The sequence below is a fragment of the Artemia franciscana genome, chromosome 19 (assembly GCF_032884065.1).
Source record: "Artemia franciscana chromosome 19, ASM3288406v1, whole genome shotgun sequence".
NCBI classification, from domain to species: Eukaryota; Metazoa; Arthropoda; class Branchiopoda; order Anostraca; family Artemiidae; genus Artemia; species Artemia franciscana.
In genome coordinates, this window is record NC_088881.1 from 25,423,987 (window position 1) to 25,443,557 (window position 19,571).

General features: G+C 37.2%; 1 protein-coding gene across 4 annotated transcripts in view; it reads right to left on the reverse strand.

Moving 5' to 3' along the window:
• LOC136039467 (protein limb expression 1 homolog) overlaps positions 1-19,571 on the reverse strand; it is a 140,624-nt gene that overhangs the window by 101,928 nt on the left and 19,125 nt on the right. The window contains exon 1 of one of the 4 annotated variants that reach the window (XM_065723234.1): positions 17,732-17,982. The exons of the other annotated variants lie outside the window; for them this stretch is intronic. Coding sequence (XP_065579306.1) covers positions 17,732-17,864 — 133 coding nt within the window. The 5' untranslated portion in view covers positions 17,865-17,982. Of the gene's footprint in view, positions 1-17,731; positions 17,983-19,571 lie in introns of those variants that run through there. 4 annotated transcript variants of the gene reach the window in all.

Genomic DNA, 19,571 nt, shown 5'->3' on the forward strand with positions numbered 1-19,571 from the left:
CCTTCAGCCCCCCAGATGGTCGAGTCGGGGAAAACGACTTTATCAAGTCAATTTGTGCAGGTCCCTGACACCGGTTACGTGGATCACGTATCTACGACATTTGCTTATTCTATCCACCAAGTTTCATCCTGATCTCTCCACTCTAAGCGTTTTCCAAGATTCCCCCCCATGTCACCAGATCTGGTCGGGATTTAAAGTAAGAGCTCTGAGACACGAGTTCCATCTAAATATAAAGTTTCATCAAAATCCGGTCACCCGTTCTTAAGTTAAAAATACTTAAATTTTTCTAATTTTTCCGATTTAACACCCCCCCTCTAACTCCCCCAAAGAGAGCAGATTCAGCCCGGTTATGTCAATCATGTATCTAGGACTTGTGCTTATTCTTCCTACGAAGTTTCATCCCGATTTCTCCACTCTAAGCGTTTCCCAAGATTTCCCGTTTCCCTCTCCAGCCCCCCCCCCAAATATCACCGGATACGGTCGGGATTTAACATAAGAGCTCTGAGACACGAAGTCCTTCTAAATATCAAATTTCATTAAGCTCCGATCACCCATTTTAAGTGACAAAAATACTAGAGGGTAACAAGTACCAATTTCACGTCCCTTTTCCCCAAAATCGTCCGATCAAAGTTTTTCGATAGCCATTTTGTTAAACATAGTTGAAAGGTCCAATAACTATGACATTAAAGATACGTTGACCTCCATAGCCCCTGGGAAGGTAATTAAGTTGACCCACTACTTATGTTTAGTAGTTGATTTAAAAAAACATGAGAAATTAAATAAGAAAACATATTTTTCAATTGAAAGTAAGGAGTAATATTACAATTTAAAACGACTAGAAATTATTATATATATACCCCTCCTCAACCCGTTGCTTGCTCTTTACCCTAAAGTTTGAATTTTGTCCCAATTCTTTAAAAGTGACTCCTTAAACACAGGGGGTTGTTTAATTAGAACAAGAAGACACTTTTTCTAACGCACTAAACACATTATTCTGAAGAGCAAGGTATTATGGAGGGACAATCCTCTTCATATACGTAATAATTTTTGTTCGTTATAATTTATAATGTGGCTCCTTACTTTCAGTTGATAATTTTTGTTTATTTAAATGTATATAAGAGCTTGAAACCTCTACAGTTGGGTCGTGTGATGTGCTGAATCAGAAGCTGTGATTTTCAGACCACAAGACTTTTTCCAGGTGTTTCCCCCTTTCGCTGAAATTGTGCAAATTTTTTTTAGGCTCGAAACTTCTGAATGATAACATTAACCTTAATGAGCTTTATATATTTGGAATCAGCATAAAAATTCAATTCTTTTGATGTATCTATTGTCAAAAATCAAGAAAGTTTTTTGGAATTTCTGTTACTATTGAGCCTCGTCGCTGTTTGAAATGATATATTGGAAACAAATATACGGAGTTGCGGAAACGAGCCTGAAAATCCTCATAAATGGCGTCAGACCAAAATGTAAAGTACACCGTTGAAATTTTCATTGTGGAAAACCACGAACAGGAATATTACAGCCTCCACCTGGAACAACAAGGAAAGCCTCTTATTGCATTTTATAAAAATTGACTTGATAAAGTCATCGTAGTGCTGTGTGGCATCCAAAAAAGGCCCTTTTGTTGCCATTCCTTGACTGGAAAGACTGGGCTGTATAAAAAGGGTACCATCATAATCTTCATGATCGAAAACCCTTGGCTTGAGGTTTACAACCCCCCATCTTGTATACTCCCCCTACCCTCCCCCTACCATTGTGGAAAACAACAAACAGGAATATTACAGCCTCCACCTGCAACAACAAGGAAAGTCACTTATTGAATTTTTTTAAATTTGACTTGATAACGTCATCGCAAAGTGCTGTGTAGTATCCAAAAAATGCCCTTTTGTTGCCATTCCTTGACTGGAAAGACTGGGCTGTATGAAAAGGGTACCATCATAATCTTCATGATCGAAAACCCTTGGCTTGAGGCTTACTATCCCCCATCTTGTATACTCTCCCTACCATCCCCCTACCATTGTGGAAAACCACAAACAGGAATATTACAGCCTCCACCTGCAACAACATGGAAAGCCACTTATTGCATTTTTTAAATTGACTTGATAACATCATCACAAAGTGCTGTGTAGCATCCAAAAAAGGCCCTTTTGTTGCCATTCCTTGACTGGAAAGACTGGGTTGTATCAAAAGAGTACCATCATAATCTTCATGATTGAAAAACCTTGGCTTGAGGTTTACAATCCCCCATCTTGTATACTCCCCCTACCATCCCCCTACCATTGTGGAAAACCACGAACAGGAATATTACAGCCTTCACCTGCAACAACAGGGAAAGTCACTTATTTAGTATTTTTTTTTAATTTGACTTGAAAAAGTCATCGCAAAGTGCAGTGTAGCATCCAAAAAAGGTCCTTTTGTTGCCATTCCTTGACTGGAAAGACTGGGTTGTATGAAAAGGGTACCATCATAATCTTCATGATTGAAAACCCTTGGCTTGAGGTTTACAATCCCCCATCTTGTATACCCCCCCTACCATTGTGGAAAACTTCGAACAGGAATATTACAGCCTCCACCTGCAACAACAAGGAAAGCCACTTATTGCATTTTTTAAATTGACATACAGCCTCCACCTGGAACAACAAGGAAAGCCTCTTATTGCACTTTATAAAATTGACTTGATAACGTCATCGTAGTGCTGTGTACCATCCAAAAAAGGCCCTTTTGTTGCCATTCCTTGACTGGAAAGACTGGGCTGTATGAAAAGGGTACCATCATAATCTTCATGATCGAAAACCCTTGGCTTGAGGTTTACAACCCCCCATCTTGTATTCACCCCCTACCCTCCCCCTACCATTGTGTAAAAAAACAAACAGGAATATTACAGCCTCCACCTGCACCAACAAGGAAAGTCACTTATTGAATTTTTTTAATTTGACTTGATAACGACATCGCAAAGTGCTGTGTAGCATCCAAAAATGGCCCTTTTGTTGCCATTCCTTGACTGGAAAGACTGGGTTGTATCAAAAGGGTACCATCATAATCTTCGTGACCGAAAACCCTTGGCTTGAGGTTTATAATCCCCCATCTTGTATACTCCCCCTACCATCCCCATTTATAGGTCTCGCAACCCATCTGGTAACTAACAGAACTCTGCTAGTTCTATCGAGTGGTGATAGAACTTTGAGTTCTATGCTATGTTATTGCCTCAAGAAATAAAAAAGTAAGTTGGGAAAAGCAAAAAGTATAAAAAACAACATCGTACTGCTTAATATTTCATAACAATTTAATTTTATCTATACGAAGGGTCATATACTCCATGGACTGTTTTATGTGACAAAATAGCATATTTTTTGAAAGCTTAGGAAATATGCGAAGTAAAATCAAATTTAACACCCTATTTTAACAAAAACATACATTGACTTCTATAGTTTTTTTCAGCTAAATGGGAAAAAAAGATCATTTTATAAGGTTAATTGCGTTATAACCTAAAAAACAGACAAAAATTAATAAAAAATAAAAACCTGACGGAAGTAAAGAGGGAAGTTAAATCTTAAAAGAACAAGAGCTAAGAGCTCATATGGCACTTGTGACGAGGCAAGAAGAGCTAAGAGCCAAAAGCTCATATGGTATGAGCTCTAACAAAATTCTAAGAACCAATAGATTGATTCAAAAGGAAAATCAGAGGCTTAATGCCGGTCAGGATTTAAAATAAGAGCTCTGAGTCACGATGTCTTTCTAAATATCAAAATTCATTAAGATCCGATCACCCACTCGTAAGTTATATATACCTAATTTTTTCTAATTTTTCCTCTCCCTTTAGCCTCTTTTTTTCCTCTCCCAGATGGTCAAATCTGGGAAAACGACTTTATCAAGTCAATTTGTGCAACTCCCTGACACGCCTACGAATTTTCATCGTCCTAGCACGTCCAGAAGCACCAAACTCGCCAAATCACTGAACCCCTCCCCCCAACTCCCCCAAAGAGAGCGAATCCGGTACGGTTACGTCAATCACGTATCAAGGTAATTTGCTTATTCTATCCACCAAGCTTCATCCCGATTCATTCACTCCAAGTGTTTTCCAAGACTTCCCCCTCTAACTCCCCCCAATGTCAAAAGATCTGGTCAGGATTTGAAATAAGAGCTCTGAGACATGAATTCCTTCTAAATATCAAATTTCATTAATATCCGATCACCTATTCGTAAGATAAAAATACCCCCAATTTTCACGTTTTCCAAGAATACCGGTTTCCCCCTCCAACTCCCCCCAATGTCACAGGATCTGGTCGGAATTTAAAATTAGAGCTTTAAATCACAAGATCCTTCTAAATATCAAATATCATTAAGATCTGGTTACCCTTTCGTAAGTTACAAATACCTCATCTTTCCAGATTACCCCCCCCCCAACTCCACCAAAGAGAGCAGATCCGGTCTGATTGTGTCAGTCACGTATCTTAGACAGGTTTCTATTCTTCCCATCCAGTTTCATCCTGATCTCACCGCTTTAAGTATTTTCTAAGATTTCTGGCCCGCCCAACTGCCCCCTCCCCCATTACGCTTGATCCGGTTGAGATTTAAAATAAGAGATCTGAGTTACGAGGTCCTTCTGAATATGAAGTTTCATGAAGATCCGATCACTCCTTCGTAAGTTAAAAATACGTAATTTTTTCTTATTTTTCAGAATTAACCCCCTCCCCAAATAGAGCGGATCCGTTCCAATTATGTAAATGATGTATGTAAGACTTCTGCTTATTTTTCCCATTCTTCCCATCCAGTTTTATCCTGATCTCCCCGCTTTAAGTATTTTCTAAGATTTCCGCCCCCCCCCCTCCCCAACTGCCCCCCTAATGACGCTTGATCCGGTTGAGATTTAAAATAAGAGATATGAGTTACGAGGTCCTTCTAAATATGAAGTTCCATGAAGATCCGATCACTCCTTCGCAAGTTAAAAATACGTCATTTTTTCTAATTTTTCAGAATTAATCCCCCCCCCCCGATAGAGCGGATCCGTTCCAATTATGTAAATCACGTATCTAAGACTTCTGCTTATTTTTCCCACCAAGTTTCATCCCGATCCCTCCAATCTAAGCGTTTTCCATGATTTTAGGTTCCCCCACCCCAAACTCCCCCAATGTCACCAGATCCGGTCTGGATCTAAAATAAGAGCTTTGAGACACGATATCCTTCTAAATATCAAATTTCATTGAGATCCGATCACCCGCTCGTAAATTAAAAATACCTCATTTTTTCTAATTTTTCAGAATCAACCCCCCCCCCCCAACTACCCCAAAGAGAGTGGATCCGTTACGGTTATGTCAATCATGTATCTAGGACTTGTGCTTATTTTTCCCACCAAGTTTCATCCCGATCCCTCCACTCTAAGTGTTTTCCAAGATTTTAGGTTTCCCCCTCCCAACTCCACCCCAATGTCACCAGATCCGGTCGGGATTTAAAATAACAGCTCTGAGACACGATATCCTTCCAAACATCAAATTTCATTTAGATCTGATCAACCGTTCGTAAGTTAAAAATACTTCATTTTTTCTATTCTTCCGTATTAACGGGCCCCCCACTCTCCCGCCCCAGATGGTCAAATCGGGAAAACGACTATTTCTAATTTAATCTGGTCCGGTCCCTGATGCGCCTGCCAAATTTCATCGTCCTAGCTTACCTGGAAGTGCCTAAAGTAGCAAAACCGGGACCGACAGACAGACCGACAGAATTTGCGATTGCTATAGAAGTGTCATACAAATTACTACTTCGCAGTTTAAGCAACATATTTTTGAAAATCGGTTTAGAGAAACTGACTTTTGATATTTTTCTGTTTGTAGAATTCTAAAAAACTAGCCCTTTACTGAAACTAGTCTTGCTTAAGTTTTAAGAAAATTGAAATGGTATGGTAGATTTTATTGATATCTTAGTCGGCAAAGACTTTTTAGAGCTTTATAAATGAGTCTTGTGTTTTCTGCAGGCTACTTACGGATTTTTCTGATCCAAATCCGGTTTTGCTGCGTCGGTTCTGGGTTTTCATTAAAGCACTAGTTTTAAGAATTCCACAAACATGGGAAAATATCTAGAGTCAGTTCGTTTGAAACAATTTTTCAAAAACATGTTGCATAAACTGCATCTAATTCTGTTCGTATTGAGTTGATTATAAGGGGAATGACCTCTTTTCAGTACCTCACTCTTTACGCTAAAGTTTGATTTTTTTTTTTTTTTTTGTCCCTTTAAGAACAACTGCTGAAACAGAAGGGCAATTGATTTGCAATAAGAAGCTTATTGGACAAGCTTCAGATGGATTGAGGAGGGGCAACCCCCTTCATATGTGGAATATTTTTTAAGTTTTAATGTTGCACCTTACTTTCAGCTAATAGAAATTTGTTCTTTTTATTTAATAACCGAGCAGGAGTTAAAATTTTGGTTAGTTGTTTCAGGTGAAGGTAATTCAGTTCATTTCAACACAAGCGTTGAAAAAGAGAACTAGGCTATAATTACATTTTTTTTAGCCAACTCTATGTCGTATATTTAATTATTATTTTGGAATCCTGTATTAATGTAAAATCAGAAAGTCAAACCCTAAATCACGTGGGAAGTTTAAAGATAAAAATAAAACTTAAATCGCACTTCATTATTTATATGCTATGATGTTCTTGCTGTTGGAGTGTAGAAAATGCCAATTTTCCGTTTTAATTGTGTTTCGCGTTTTTTGTTCCCTCTTACCAACATGTACTAAGCTTGTCCCTCTGTCGAACTATAATTATTGCATGCACGGAATCAAATTCAAACTCTGTAAATGTTTAAAGTTGAATTTTTGCAAAATTGATTGTCCGCCTGTCATTAACTCGTGATGCTACGCTCAAGGGATTTTAAACTAAGACGTTCCCCGTACACCTCGGCCGTCCGAAAGGATCTACAGCCTTGCCGTTATGATACACCATAATTGCTTTCATGTGGACGAATCAACTTGGAGGTTTAAAGGAAAAAGACGAACATTCTTTAAAATTTTATTTTTGACTGTATTTTTTTAAGATTTTGGTAACTAGGATTAAAAATTTTTGAGACAAAGAAATTTAAAAGGTGGTTTCAAAAACATTCAAATTTTTTAATAAATTATATTAACAAAAAAATAATAAGAATCCTGGGTCTGTTACATAAATGGCGATAGCTGCCTTCTCTTTAGCTGAGAGGTGGAAAAGAAAAAAAAAAAGAAGCAAGAAACGGTATTGAAACTAAAGGGCAATTACAATTGAAATTCTACATTCAAGATGGGTATACTTTTTTATATAATCAAACCAACATTCAATAATAACATATTAAATTTTAAAGATTTTTTAATCGTTTGTTGGAGAAATTTGGGTAGCCAGGGAAAATTTCCGTTTTCGGGGGGAGGGAGTGGAAACATTAACCAGAGGTGGCCATAATGCAGAAGACATTCTTGAAAGAGCAACATGCGGGGTCAGAGATCCGGTTCAGCGGACAAAATATTACACACCTCAGACATGCAGTGCACAGCCCCTATTTTCAGTTGGTATCTCAAGGCTATGAGTACAATATTCCTGAAGCTAATTTTCATTTAATTGTTTTATTTGTTGCAAAATTTAGTGCTTTTGTCTTTTCTGATGGGAGGTGCCAACCAGACCAAGTTTGCTGAATAGTACCTAAATCAATTTTGACATGCAAAGAAAATAAATATTTTTTTAAAGCATTCTCAATGTTTTTGCTCTTTAAATAACTTAGTGCCTCTTCGTGCTAAAGTCTTTTCAAAGATATTTGATTCTTCAAGCAAGTCCGATTTCTAACAACGATTTCAACTAGGCTTCAAACTTCTGTTTTTTTAAGGTTTTTGAATTGTTGTAATCCCGTGTTAAAATTCGATCTGACTTTATTTTAGGAGTTACGGGCTACTGTATTTGTTAGTATGGGACATGACCGTCTCCTACTAGGTTGCAAAGTACCGCTGCAGCCCGAATATGTACAAATGTTTTTCTTGCAACTGCCAGTTTTTGTTCTCTACGCAATTTAATGTCTTTTCATAAAGTGAATTTTCAAAGATATTTGATTACTGAATCATGTCCGATTTCTAACAGCAGTTTGCTTACACGAAAGGCGACCTATTGAAATTTTGACAAAACAACATTTTACTCTGATTTTCAGTAATCAGTTTCTTTTTCTCTGGCTTTAGTTCTGAAAATACAATTATTGTTGTTTGAGTAAAATTTTAAGCCATATGAATGTTTTTTTTCAAGAATTTAGGAAAAGTATTTGCATATATTTAAAACCTTATAAAATGGGATTGAGAAGAGTTGTAAAGCTGAAAACAGGTTTCATCATAACACACGGATTTCTAAAGGTCATCGAAGGTCAGGACCCTCTTGAGAGAAAAGCAGTGTAGGTAGGTTCTTCAAAATACCTTCCCGGGACATACTTTAGTCTGTAGACCCATCCCTGAAAAATTTACTTTCCTAGCCAAACCCCTTTCCAAGATAGCCAAAAGTAGCTAAAATAGAATTTTACCATTTCATTTTCTTTTCAACACTATTCTTAAACACTAATAGTACCTTATCCGAGAAAAGATGCCAATACTCCATTCTCATCCTCTATATGCTCAAATAAATTTGTATTTTGTTTCGAATCTAGTTTTATCTTTTAAATAGTATTGAGGGTTATTACCAATAACAGATGAGATAGATCTGCGCGTGCACATATCCCACTCTTCGCCTCCTATCAAATGTCCTTTTTCTTTTAAAGTCTATTTTAAATGTTATTAACACCCAATTCTCCCAAGAAGCCTTAAAAAACATATGTCTTTGGAACATATGTCTTTGGAACATATTAGACTTCTCAATTGTAAATACTAATAATAGCTCATTCTAGCAAAGAGCCCTAACACCGATATGATTACTCCATTCTTGCCCTCTACATGATCCCATATATTTTATATTTTGTTTCGAGTGTGTTTCAAATGTTAATGGGAACTCATCTTAGTAAGAGGCTAACACACCAAACCAAGCCCCCCTCCCTTACTCTCCAATCACCTCATATCGATTTCACATTTTTATTTACTACTCTGATTTTACATAGGGGAGAGTGGGGTATCTCGAACCAGGAGGTATCATAAACCAGGGGCATATCTCCCACTTCCTGTTGCTGAAATTCCTCCTCCCTTTTACCCAATATCCGCACCTAGTCTCTCTACGTTCTGATGTACTTTTGTTCAGTTTGGATTAGGACTGTGATTCAAGATTTACGTTCTATTTAATACTTTTTTAGCTAGCCCTTTTTTTAAGAATTATTATGCCCTGGGGGGATCGATGAACAACTTGCCACGGGGAACGATGAACCAGTGGTTGACTGTGCCCCATGACCTACTTAGTACTTTGATAGGCATACCTTTCACTTATAGGCTTATAGGCCTACCTTTTACTTACTGGCCAATAGGCCTACCTTTTACTTATAGGCCTATAAGCTTACCTTTTACTTACTCTTTTTAATTATCTTTTTTTAACCGATTGAAGGATTTTTATCATATTTTCAATTGTTGATTCTACGATGAGAAATCTTACAAGGAAAACCACTAAAGGCTCAACTCCTGCAAATGTACTGAAGAAGGCTGTCCTAGAAGTTGTTGAAGGAGCGAAACTACGAGAAACAGCTGGTTCGTACGGCATAAATCGTTCTACTCTCTTACGGTACCTTAAGAAGCACAACAAGGATGAAGATGATTTCTTCCCAGACTATGGAAAAACCAAAAGGATATTCACCAGAGAACAAGAAGGCTTGCTCAGCAAGTACCTAGTAACACCATCCAAGATGCATCAGGATATGAAAAAAAGACAAGCAAGGTGACTAGCTTTTGAGTATGTTTCCTCTATTGGTGCAACGGTGCCCGAAACATGGAAGGAAAACGAGCTTGCTGAAATTGACTGGCTGGAAGGCTTCAGAAAACGAAACAATGAGATTTCCCTTACAAAGCCTGAGGCTACCAGCCTAGCAAGGGCTACCAGTTTTAATAAGCAGACTGTGATGGAGTTTTTTCCATAACTTGAGACCAGTTTACCAGAAGAACACCTTTGAGCCACACATCATTTGGAACATGGATGAGACCGGTGTTACAACAGTTCACATTCCTCCCAGAGTTTTTGCAAGTAAGGGAGCTAAGCAGGTAGGACAGACTACCTCAGCTGAACGTGAGCCTCGGGTAACAGTCATCGCTGCAGTCAATGCACTCGGAACTTTCGTCACCCCTATGCTGGTGTTCCCACGGGTTAATTTCAGGCCGATCATGCTCCCTGGAGCCCCAACTGGGTCAATTGGCGCAGCAAATCCCAGTGGCTGGACCTCTTCAGAAATATTCGTTACATTTCTGGCCCACATCAAGAAGTTCTCAGGTTGTAGCAAAGAGAAGAAGATTTGCTAGTTATGGACAACCATGACTCCCATAATTCGCTTTCTTCTCTTCAATTTTCCAAAGACAATGATATAGTTTTCTGATTACCCACTTAGAGCTTTAGCAAAAGCACGAAAAGTTATCTCTTACATGTCCGACAGCAGTTCAGAGGAAGGGGATGAACCGGAATATTGTGAAAGCAAGATAGTCTTACAATGGATGTCGAAGAAGAAGGCATTGGCAGCTTGCAAAATGCTCAGATAGAGGTGGGAGACTATGTGCTTGTTGCACTTCAGAAAAAGTCACTGGTGGCACACTTTGTTGCTGATGTATTGCTCATCGATAGTTTGGACGTTGAAGTGAAGTTTTGGAAGCATTTGGGCAATGAGAAATTTATTCCTATGGATGAGGTGTCATTTGTTATGAAGGCTGACGTGGTGCTTCGCCTCCCCAAACCAGTTCTTGTCGGTGGAACATCCTGCCAATCAGGGAAGTTTGCTTTTGCTATAAACCTTGTATCATTTCCACTTAAATAAGATGTTTTTTGTGTTTTTTACTTTTTATAGCTGATTTTTTATAACTTTATGCTTTTACATAACTGAAATCACTCAATAAAAAGATAAATGGTACTGGTTCACCATGCCCCATAGGGTGGTTCATGGTACCCAGGGAGTAGGGTAGCTTGAACCAAAAAATCAAGTCTCGCAAAATCGATGGTGCGTTATTTAGTATTAACCCACGAAACAGAAAAAATTACTCAGAGGTAGCCCAATAAATAAGCTATCTTTTGATGTAAAAAATTTTGCTGAACGGTCTTATGGTTTGTCTTTAAAAATATAAAAACTGAAATTTTGCTCAAGGTCACTATCTCCTAATAGTGATACCTAAGCATACCAAGAGTCTTAAAACATCTATGCATGTTCCTTTTCCTCTTTAATTACCTTCTATGGATATCCTCTTTTTTTTACTCTATTTTAAATATTAATGATACCTAATCGGTCCAGAACCCCTGCAAAACCTAACAGGACCCCCTGTCAAACTATTCAGCCACCGCACATGAATTTCATGTTTCTTTCGACTTTAATGGTTTATTTTAATGCTAATCACAAGTAATGCTACTAGCACTGCCGACAAGGAACAACCCAACAACCAAAAACATCAACTAGTCAAATAAAATAAGTCACGACACACTTGTCAAGCTAGGCAAAATCCATTAAACGAAAAATTAACTCGCCATACACAAGGCAACCCACACCAAGTCATAACACCCACGAAAGTCAAGAAAGAAACTCAAGAAACATAACACAAACTCAGCAGATCAGAAATTGAACCCAGTTGACCCGAACTCAACGCAGCCAATACGGGAAAGTCAGTATAGATATGCGAAAACAGCTAGTACTAAAAAAAAATCTAACCAACCACAGACAAGAATACCTAGACGAAATCATTCAAAATTCAGCAAAGACAACTTAAATGCCACGAACTGAACAACCTTAACTAACCACGGACAAAGCAATCTAGAGAAAATCATAATATGATAACTAATTCCATGAAATTCAAGAAAGAAACTCAAATCAAATTTTGAAGCTTATTCAAAATATATAAAATTCATAAAGTTTAATGTTACCCATCAAAACTTACGAGTCTCAAAATTTGCCCAATTTCTTAAAAAGGGGAAAAACCCACCCAAAACATCAAGTGATCTTAAGGAAAATCACACCACCAGATAAGAGAACCCTACTGTAGGGGTTTCAATCGCCTATATACACAAATGAGGATTTTTACATTTGTTTGCCAGAACAAAGATTTTTTTTCCCCCGGGATGATCTTATCGATTTAGCGATCCTAGATGATTGGGAGAGCGATCATTTGATCGGATACTAAAATTTGTAGCGCCCTTTCCAAGTGACCAAAAATATTGGAGGGTACCTAGCCTCCTCCCCCTGCCCTTTTCCTCAAGTCACCCGATCCAAATTTTGAGATAGCCATTTTGTTCAGCATAGTCGAAAGATGAAATAACTATGTCTGTGGGTTAACTTGACCCCCACAGTCCCCGGGATATTTCATGCAGATGCGATATTTCATGCAGGGGGCCGGGCCGGACTCCCCGGCCTTGTTTAAAAATAATCTGAAATTAAATTAAAACAGCATGTTTTTTCAACTAACAGTAAAGAGCAGCATTAAAGCTTAAAACGAACAGAAATTATTACGTATATATGGGTGATTAGCCCCTTCTCAATACCTCGCTCTTTACGCTAAAGCTTTTACTTTAGAACTTTTAAAAATGTTTATTATTCTAATTAAACGGCCAATGTGTTTCAGGAGTCCTACTTAAATAATTGGCACGACAGTCAAAATTTAGCGTAAATAGCAAGGTATTGATAAGGAGGCAGTTCCTCATATATGTAATAATTTCTGCTCGTTTTAAGTTTTGATGTTGTTCCTTACTTTTATTAAATAAAAAAAAACAAGTTTTTAACGGAAAGTAAGGAGCGATATTAAAACTTAAAACGAACAGAAATTACTCCGTATATGAAATGGGTTGTCCTCTCCTCAACGCCTCGCTCTTTACGCTAAAGTTTTTAATTGTTTTAAAAAGTAGAACTGTGGCAAAGAGTCAAACTTTAGCGTAAAGAGCAAGGGATTTCGGAGGGGACAACCCATTTCATATACGGAGTAATTTCTGTTCGTTTTAAATTTTAATGTCGCTCCTTACTTTCAGTTAAAAAAAAAACTATTTTTTTTTATTTAATTTCTGAAAGTTTTTGAATTAATGCATGTTTGATTTTGGCTCTCCACACATATATTATTAAAATGAAATTTGCATATTAATTCTTTTTTGGCTAAATGGCTTTCTCTTAGTTTTGATCAGACGACTTTGAGAAATAAGGGGTGGGGAAGGAGGCCTAGTTGCCCTCCAATTTTTCGGTTACTTAAAAAGGCAACTAGAACTTCTAATTTTTAACGAAGGTTTTTATTAGTAAAAAATATACGTAATTTAAGAATTAACTTACGTAACAAACTTTTATATTCTTATATTTTTATTATGTACATGAGGGGGTTTGTCCCCTCGTTAATACATCGCTCTCTACGCTAAATCTTAAGTTTTGTCCCAATTCTTTAAGAATGACCCCTGGATCAGAAAGGCCGTAGAATAAATAGTTGAAATTACTAAAAATACTTTAGCATAAAAAGCGAGGTATTTATCTCCTCCTAAATACCTCGCTCTTTATGCTAAAGTATTTTTTAGAACCCCTCATATGCGTAATAATCTCTAATAATGTTCCTTTTAATTTTTAATGCTACTCCTTACTTTCAATTGAAAAACTTTTTCATGTTTATTTTTTTCATTGTTTTTTTTTATAGTAATGCTAGAAAATCCTACGCCCTTTTCATTGAATTTCTCTTCCCCCATGACATATTCCTCCAAGGAAAGATCCTACCACATAGCCCCCTCCCCTCAACCCCACCCCCAAACCAAAAAAATTCCCCTGAAAACGTCTGTACACTTCCCAATAACCATCACTGTATGTAAATACTGGTCAAAGTTTGTAGCTTGCAGCCCCTCCCCCAGGAACTGTGGGGGAATAAGTCATCCCCAAAGACATAGTTTTTATGGTTTTCGACTATGCGGAACAAAATGGCTATCTCAAAATTTTGATGCGCTGACTTTGGGAAAAGAATGAGCGTGGAAGGGGGCCTAGGTGCCCTCGAATTTCTTGGTCACTTAAAAAAGGCACTAGAACTTTTCATTTCCGTTAGAATGAGCCCTCTTGCAACATTCAAGGACCACTTGGTCGATATGATGAACCCTGGAAAAAAAAACGCGCACCCGTGATCTGTCTTCTGGCAAAAAAATACAAAATCCCACATTTTTGTAGATAGGAGCTTGAAATTTCTGCTATAGTGTTCTCTGATACGCTGAATATGATGGTGTAATTTTCTTTAAGATTCCGACTTTTAGGGGGTGTTTCCCCCTATTTTCCAAAATAAGACAAATTTTCTCAGGCTCGTAACTTTTGATGACAAAGACTAAACCTGATAAAACTTATATATTTAAAATTAGCATGAAAATCCGATTCCTTTGATGTATCTTTTAGCATCAAAATTCCGTATTTTAGGGTTTCGTTTACTATTCAGCCGGGTCGCTCCTTACTACAGTTCGTTACCACGAACTGTTTGATACGAAGAACTTGTTTTTTTAAAACAAAATTTAATCTTTAGTGTAAAGAGCGAGGTACTGACGAGGGGATGATCCCCTCATATATGTAATAAAAACATGAGATTACAAAAGTTCGTCACGTAAGCTAATTTATAAGTTACGTTTATCTTTTACTAATATAAACATTCGTAAAAAATTAAAAGTTCTAGTTGCCTTTTTAAGTAACCAAAAAATCGCAGGGCAGCTAGGCTTCCTCCACCGTTCCTTTTTTTCTCAAAATCATTCGATTAAAACTATGAGAAAGCCATTTAGCCAAAAAAAAATAAATATACAAATTTCGTGTTAATTATTCCTCTGCGGAGAGCCAAAATCAAAACATGCATTGATTCAAAAACGTCCAGAAATTAAAGAAAAAAAAAACAAGTTTTTTTTACTGTTTTAAAAAGCAAAGTTGAGAGAAAGAGTCAAACTTTAGCGTAAAGAGCGGGGCGTTGATGAGGAAGCAGCCCCTTTCATATACGAAGTAATTTCTGTTCGTTTTAAGTTTTAATGTCGCTCCTTACTTTCAGCTAAAAAAACTTGTTTTTTGTATTATTTTATTTTTTTTACATTTTTATGCGCTTACACAGCGTTTTGACAATTGAAAGGTTCCAAGAAACTAAAACCAAAGGATAGATTTAGCTTTTAACACATAAATTAAATAGAAAAAAAGAAATATACTACTTGTACTACTCATTTAATGGGGAACATAATTACGAACAGTTAATTTGGAAAATTAGAAAAAATGAGGTATTTTTATCTTACGAACGCATGGTCGGATCTTAATGAAATTTGATATTTAGAAGGATATCGTATTTCAGAGTTCTTATTTCAAATCCCTACCGGATCCGGTGACACTGGGGGAGTTGGAGAGGGAACCTAAAATCTTAGAAAACGCTTACAGTGGAGGGATCGGGATGAAACTTGATGAGAAAAATAAGCACAAGTCCTAGATGCGTGATTGACATAGCCGGAACGGATCTGCTCTCTTTGGGGGAGTTGGGGGGAGGTTTGATTCTGAAAAATTAGAAAAAATGAAGTATTTTTAATTTACGAATTAGTGATCGGATCTTAATGAAATTTCATATTTAGAAGGACCTCGTAACTCAGATCTCTTAATTTAGATGCAGACCGGATCCAGTGTCATTGGGAGAGTTGGGGGGACCGAAAATCTTGGAAAACGCTTAGAGTGGAGAGATCAAGATGAAACTCGGTGGGAAGAATAAGCACAAGCCAAAGATACGTGACTAACATAACCGGACCGGATCCGCTCTCTTTGGAGGAGTTGGGTGGGGGAGTAATTCAGCAAAATTTTAAAAATGATGGATTTGTAACTTATGAACGGGTAATCAGATCTGAATGAAATTTGATATTTAGAAGGATTTTGTGCTTCAGAGCTCTTACTTTAAATCCAGATCCGATGACATTGGGGGGAGTTAGAGGGGGAAACCGGAAATCTGAGAAATCAATTTTCAGGGAAACCTGAAAATTGGTAGGCGTGTCAGGGACTGCTCAAATTGACTTGATAACAGTCGTTTCCCCGATTCGACCATCTGGGGGGGCTGGAGGAAGAGGAAAAATTAAAAAAGTGAGGTATTTTTAACTTACGAATGAGGGATCGGATCTAAGTGAAATTTGATATTTAGAAGGACTTCGTGTCTCAGAGCTCTTATTTTTAATCCCGACCGTATCCAGTGATATTGGAGGAGTTGGAGGGAGAAATGGAAATCTTGGAAAACGCTTAGAGTGGAGAGATCGGAATGAAACTTGGTAGGAAGGATTAGCACAAGTCATAGATACGTGATCGACATAACCGGACTGAATCCGCTCTCTTTGGGGGAGTGGGGGGGGGGGGTAATTAGGGAAAGTTATGAAAAATTGAGGTGTTTTTAACTTAAGAACGGGTGACCAGATCTTAATGAAATTTGATATTTAGAAGGAACTTATGTCTGAGAGCTCTTATTCTAAATCTTGACTAGATCTGGTGACATTGGGGGGAGTTGGAGGGGAAAACCGGAAATCTTGGAAAACGCTTAGAGTGGAGAGATCAGGATGAAACTTAGTGGGTAGAATAAGGAAATGTCGTAGATACGTGATTGACGTAACCGGACTGGATCCGCTCTCTTTTGGGTAGTTAGAGGGGTCCAGTGCTTAGGCGAATTCGGTGCGTCTGGACGTGCTAGGACGATGAAAATTGGTAGGCGTGTCAGGGACCTCCACAAATTGACTTGATAAGTCGTTTCCCCGATTCGACCATCTAGGGGCTGAAGGGAGAGGAAAAAATAGAAAAAATGAGGTATTTTTAACTTAAGAGTGGGTGATCGGATCCTAATGGATTTTGATATTTAGCAGGACCTCGTGTCTCGGAGCTCTTATTTTAAATCCCAACCGGCATTAAGCCTCTGATTTTCCTTTTAAATCAATCTATTGATTCTTAGAATTTTGCTAAAGCTCATGCCATATGAGCTCTCGGCTATACCAACCTCGTCACAAATGCCGTATGAGCTCTTAACTCTTGTTCTTCTTCTTTTTTTTTAATTGGCCTTATTTTGCATTATAGACCAACTGTCAAGGTATATTAAGTTGAAAAAAAAAATTAATACAAACCAATAACATCAGCAGACTTAGTATTTGACAAAGGTCTTTCTCGTAGTGCTAAGAGGAGGGGGGCTTGGATGCAATGGTGACAGTAGTCATTATTGTATTTGGAAAGGCAGAAACATCAAGCGATATTTTCTTTTCTTGTTTTTTATTATTTTATTTCGGTGGTTTTCTCTGATTTTCGATATTAATCTGATTTATGGGACACAATGGCGACTGCAGTTATTGTTATATTTGGAAAGACAGAAACATAAAGCGATATTTTCTTTTCTTTTTTTATTACCTGATTTCGGTGCTAAAAAACAGATTTACCAGTTACAGAACTTATTTAAAGGAATGCAAAATCACCCTTTCTGTCATTAAACCCATAAACTCTCAAAAATCTATTAAATCTCCCTAATGATGCACAATCCGCTTCTCTAATAAGTGTAAACAAAATGAGTCATCAAACCCATCTTGACGGCAAGATTTAGGGTATTATGCCCATAAGGATTTTAAGCATGTATAATTCACCAATTGACAGGTTGATATAAAGCGTTATTTACCTCTGCCTGATTTCTGACTATGCTTCGTGAAGCTAAAAACTACCGTATCGACTGCTTCTTTGAGCACGTTTTTTGCTCGCATGTCATCAACACTCGGGGGTAGAACACCTTTTTTACCACTCTTTGTAGCCATGGTGTATCACATTCAGAACTGTTTTAAATCCTTTTAAGTATCTCTATCCAATAAACTAGCTAGTTGTACTGTATATCTCTTTGAGCAACGTCTTATACAGAGTTAGAGCAAAGAGAGCGAACTAAAGCAAAGATAATTTTAGGTAATCAAAGAAGTATATCGCTTTGGGGCATTCCCACAAACCTATCTAAAAATTCGGTGTGGCAACTTGGTTCATGATCTTTAGAACTTTTTGAGGTCGCGTAATGAGCGCGCTTAGGCAAGTTTTTAAGTCACGAAATTTCGCTTTATTACACAAGTCAAAGTTCGTTCCAAAACAATGAAGATGACTATATTTTCATTCTTATGCTAAACAGCCTTACTATACTGGTAATTCTAAAAGTCTTAACTTTAGAGATACAAACTTTAAAGGAAGACGAAGAAAAAATACTCTAGCAACTTTTGGCAGTAAATAGAAGGAGCGTTGATAGAATTTTACTTACTTGTCATTTTACCGACCAAGCTAAACTTTTGACATTTTATGTTAAAATTTTGATATAACTATTCCACTAACGGTAAAATTGGTAAAGTTGTAGGAAAGCCCTGGGATATCCATCCATGTCTTTAAAAACAGATTTTTTACCGAATGGTTCAAGAACATCAAAGAAGGTGAAGTTATGACCTTCATTCACCCCCTCTCCGTAAATACTGTCTCAAGCAGAAACAACGATAAGCAGTTGAGAAAGCAAAAACCCCGTAAATCGGATAATTTTTCATTTGGATGTTTTAATACACTCTTGAATTCCTGGCAAAATTGCGTGTTGTTCAGTTCTTGGGTATTCCGTTGTATCACTTTTCTCATATACATATAATGCTCTACATATGATTGAAGAACAAAACTTCCCTTTTGTAAAGTTCAAACAGTTAAAAAAAAAAAAAAAAAAAAATTAAAAATAGAATAATTTTCTTTTCACGATTACAAAACGATATGGCCCGCAAAAACAAATTTACATGCCCCAGAATAAACACGTTTTGAGTAATTACGCAATGATTACGAGCGCTACTAAATAGCGCGTTATGAAAGAAGATGGACTATATAGACAATATATAGACAATTTTTTTTATATTGTGTGTGTTGTACAGAAGTTTAAATAAAATCTTGAATCTTGAATCTTGAACCGTCATCAGTAGAAGTTATATATTATACAGAAACAAACTGAATCAACTCGTCCCAAACAAGCCTACAAAAAGTCATACTGTTCGCGACAATGAATGTAAAGAGTGATTTATATCATTTGAAATGAAAAATATAATAATTGTGAGTTTGATAAGAAAATAAATGCTTCAAAAGCTATCAACAAAAGAAAAATTCACTCGAATGAAAAAAATTGGGGGGAGGGGGGTAAAATACTGCTGAAAACCAGCACCATCAAGCTCAAAATATGATTTAGCACTTGAACAGTAGTCTTCAAACTTTTTTTCCTTTCTTTTTTCTTTTTTCGCGGCTCAAGGTATAATTAAATATTTGATTTACTACTAGTTTCTTTTTATCGAGGTTTAAAAATAACGTTGAGTCTTTTTTTGAAAGAGTCAACAGAAAAACTTTTAGGGATAACCTCCCGGGAAGATCATTCTGAATTGAAGTGCAACGCCGAATGAAGTTGTTCTTCAAATAATTTGGTTTCGGCCTGCCAGCGTCAAGATTATTGGACCGAGCTCTGTGCCTTC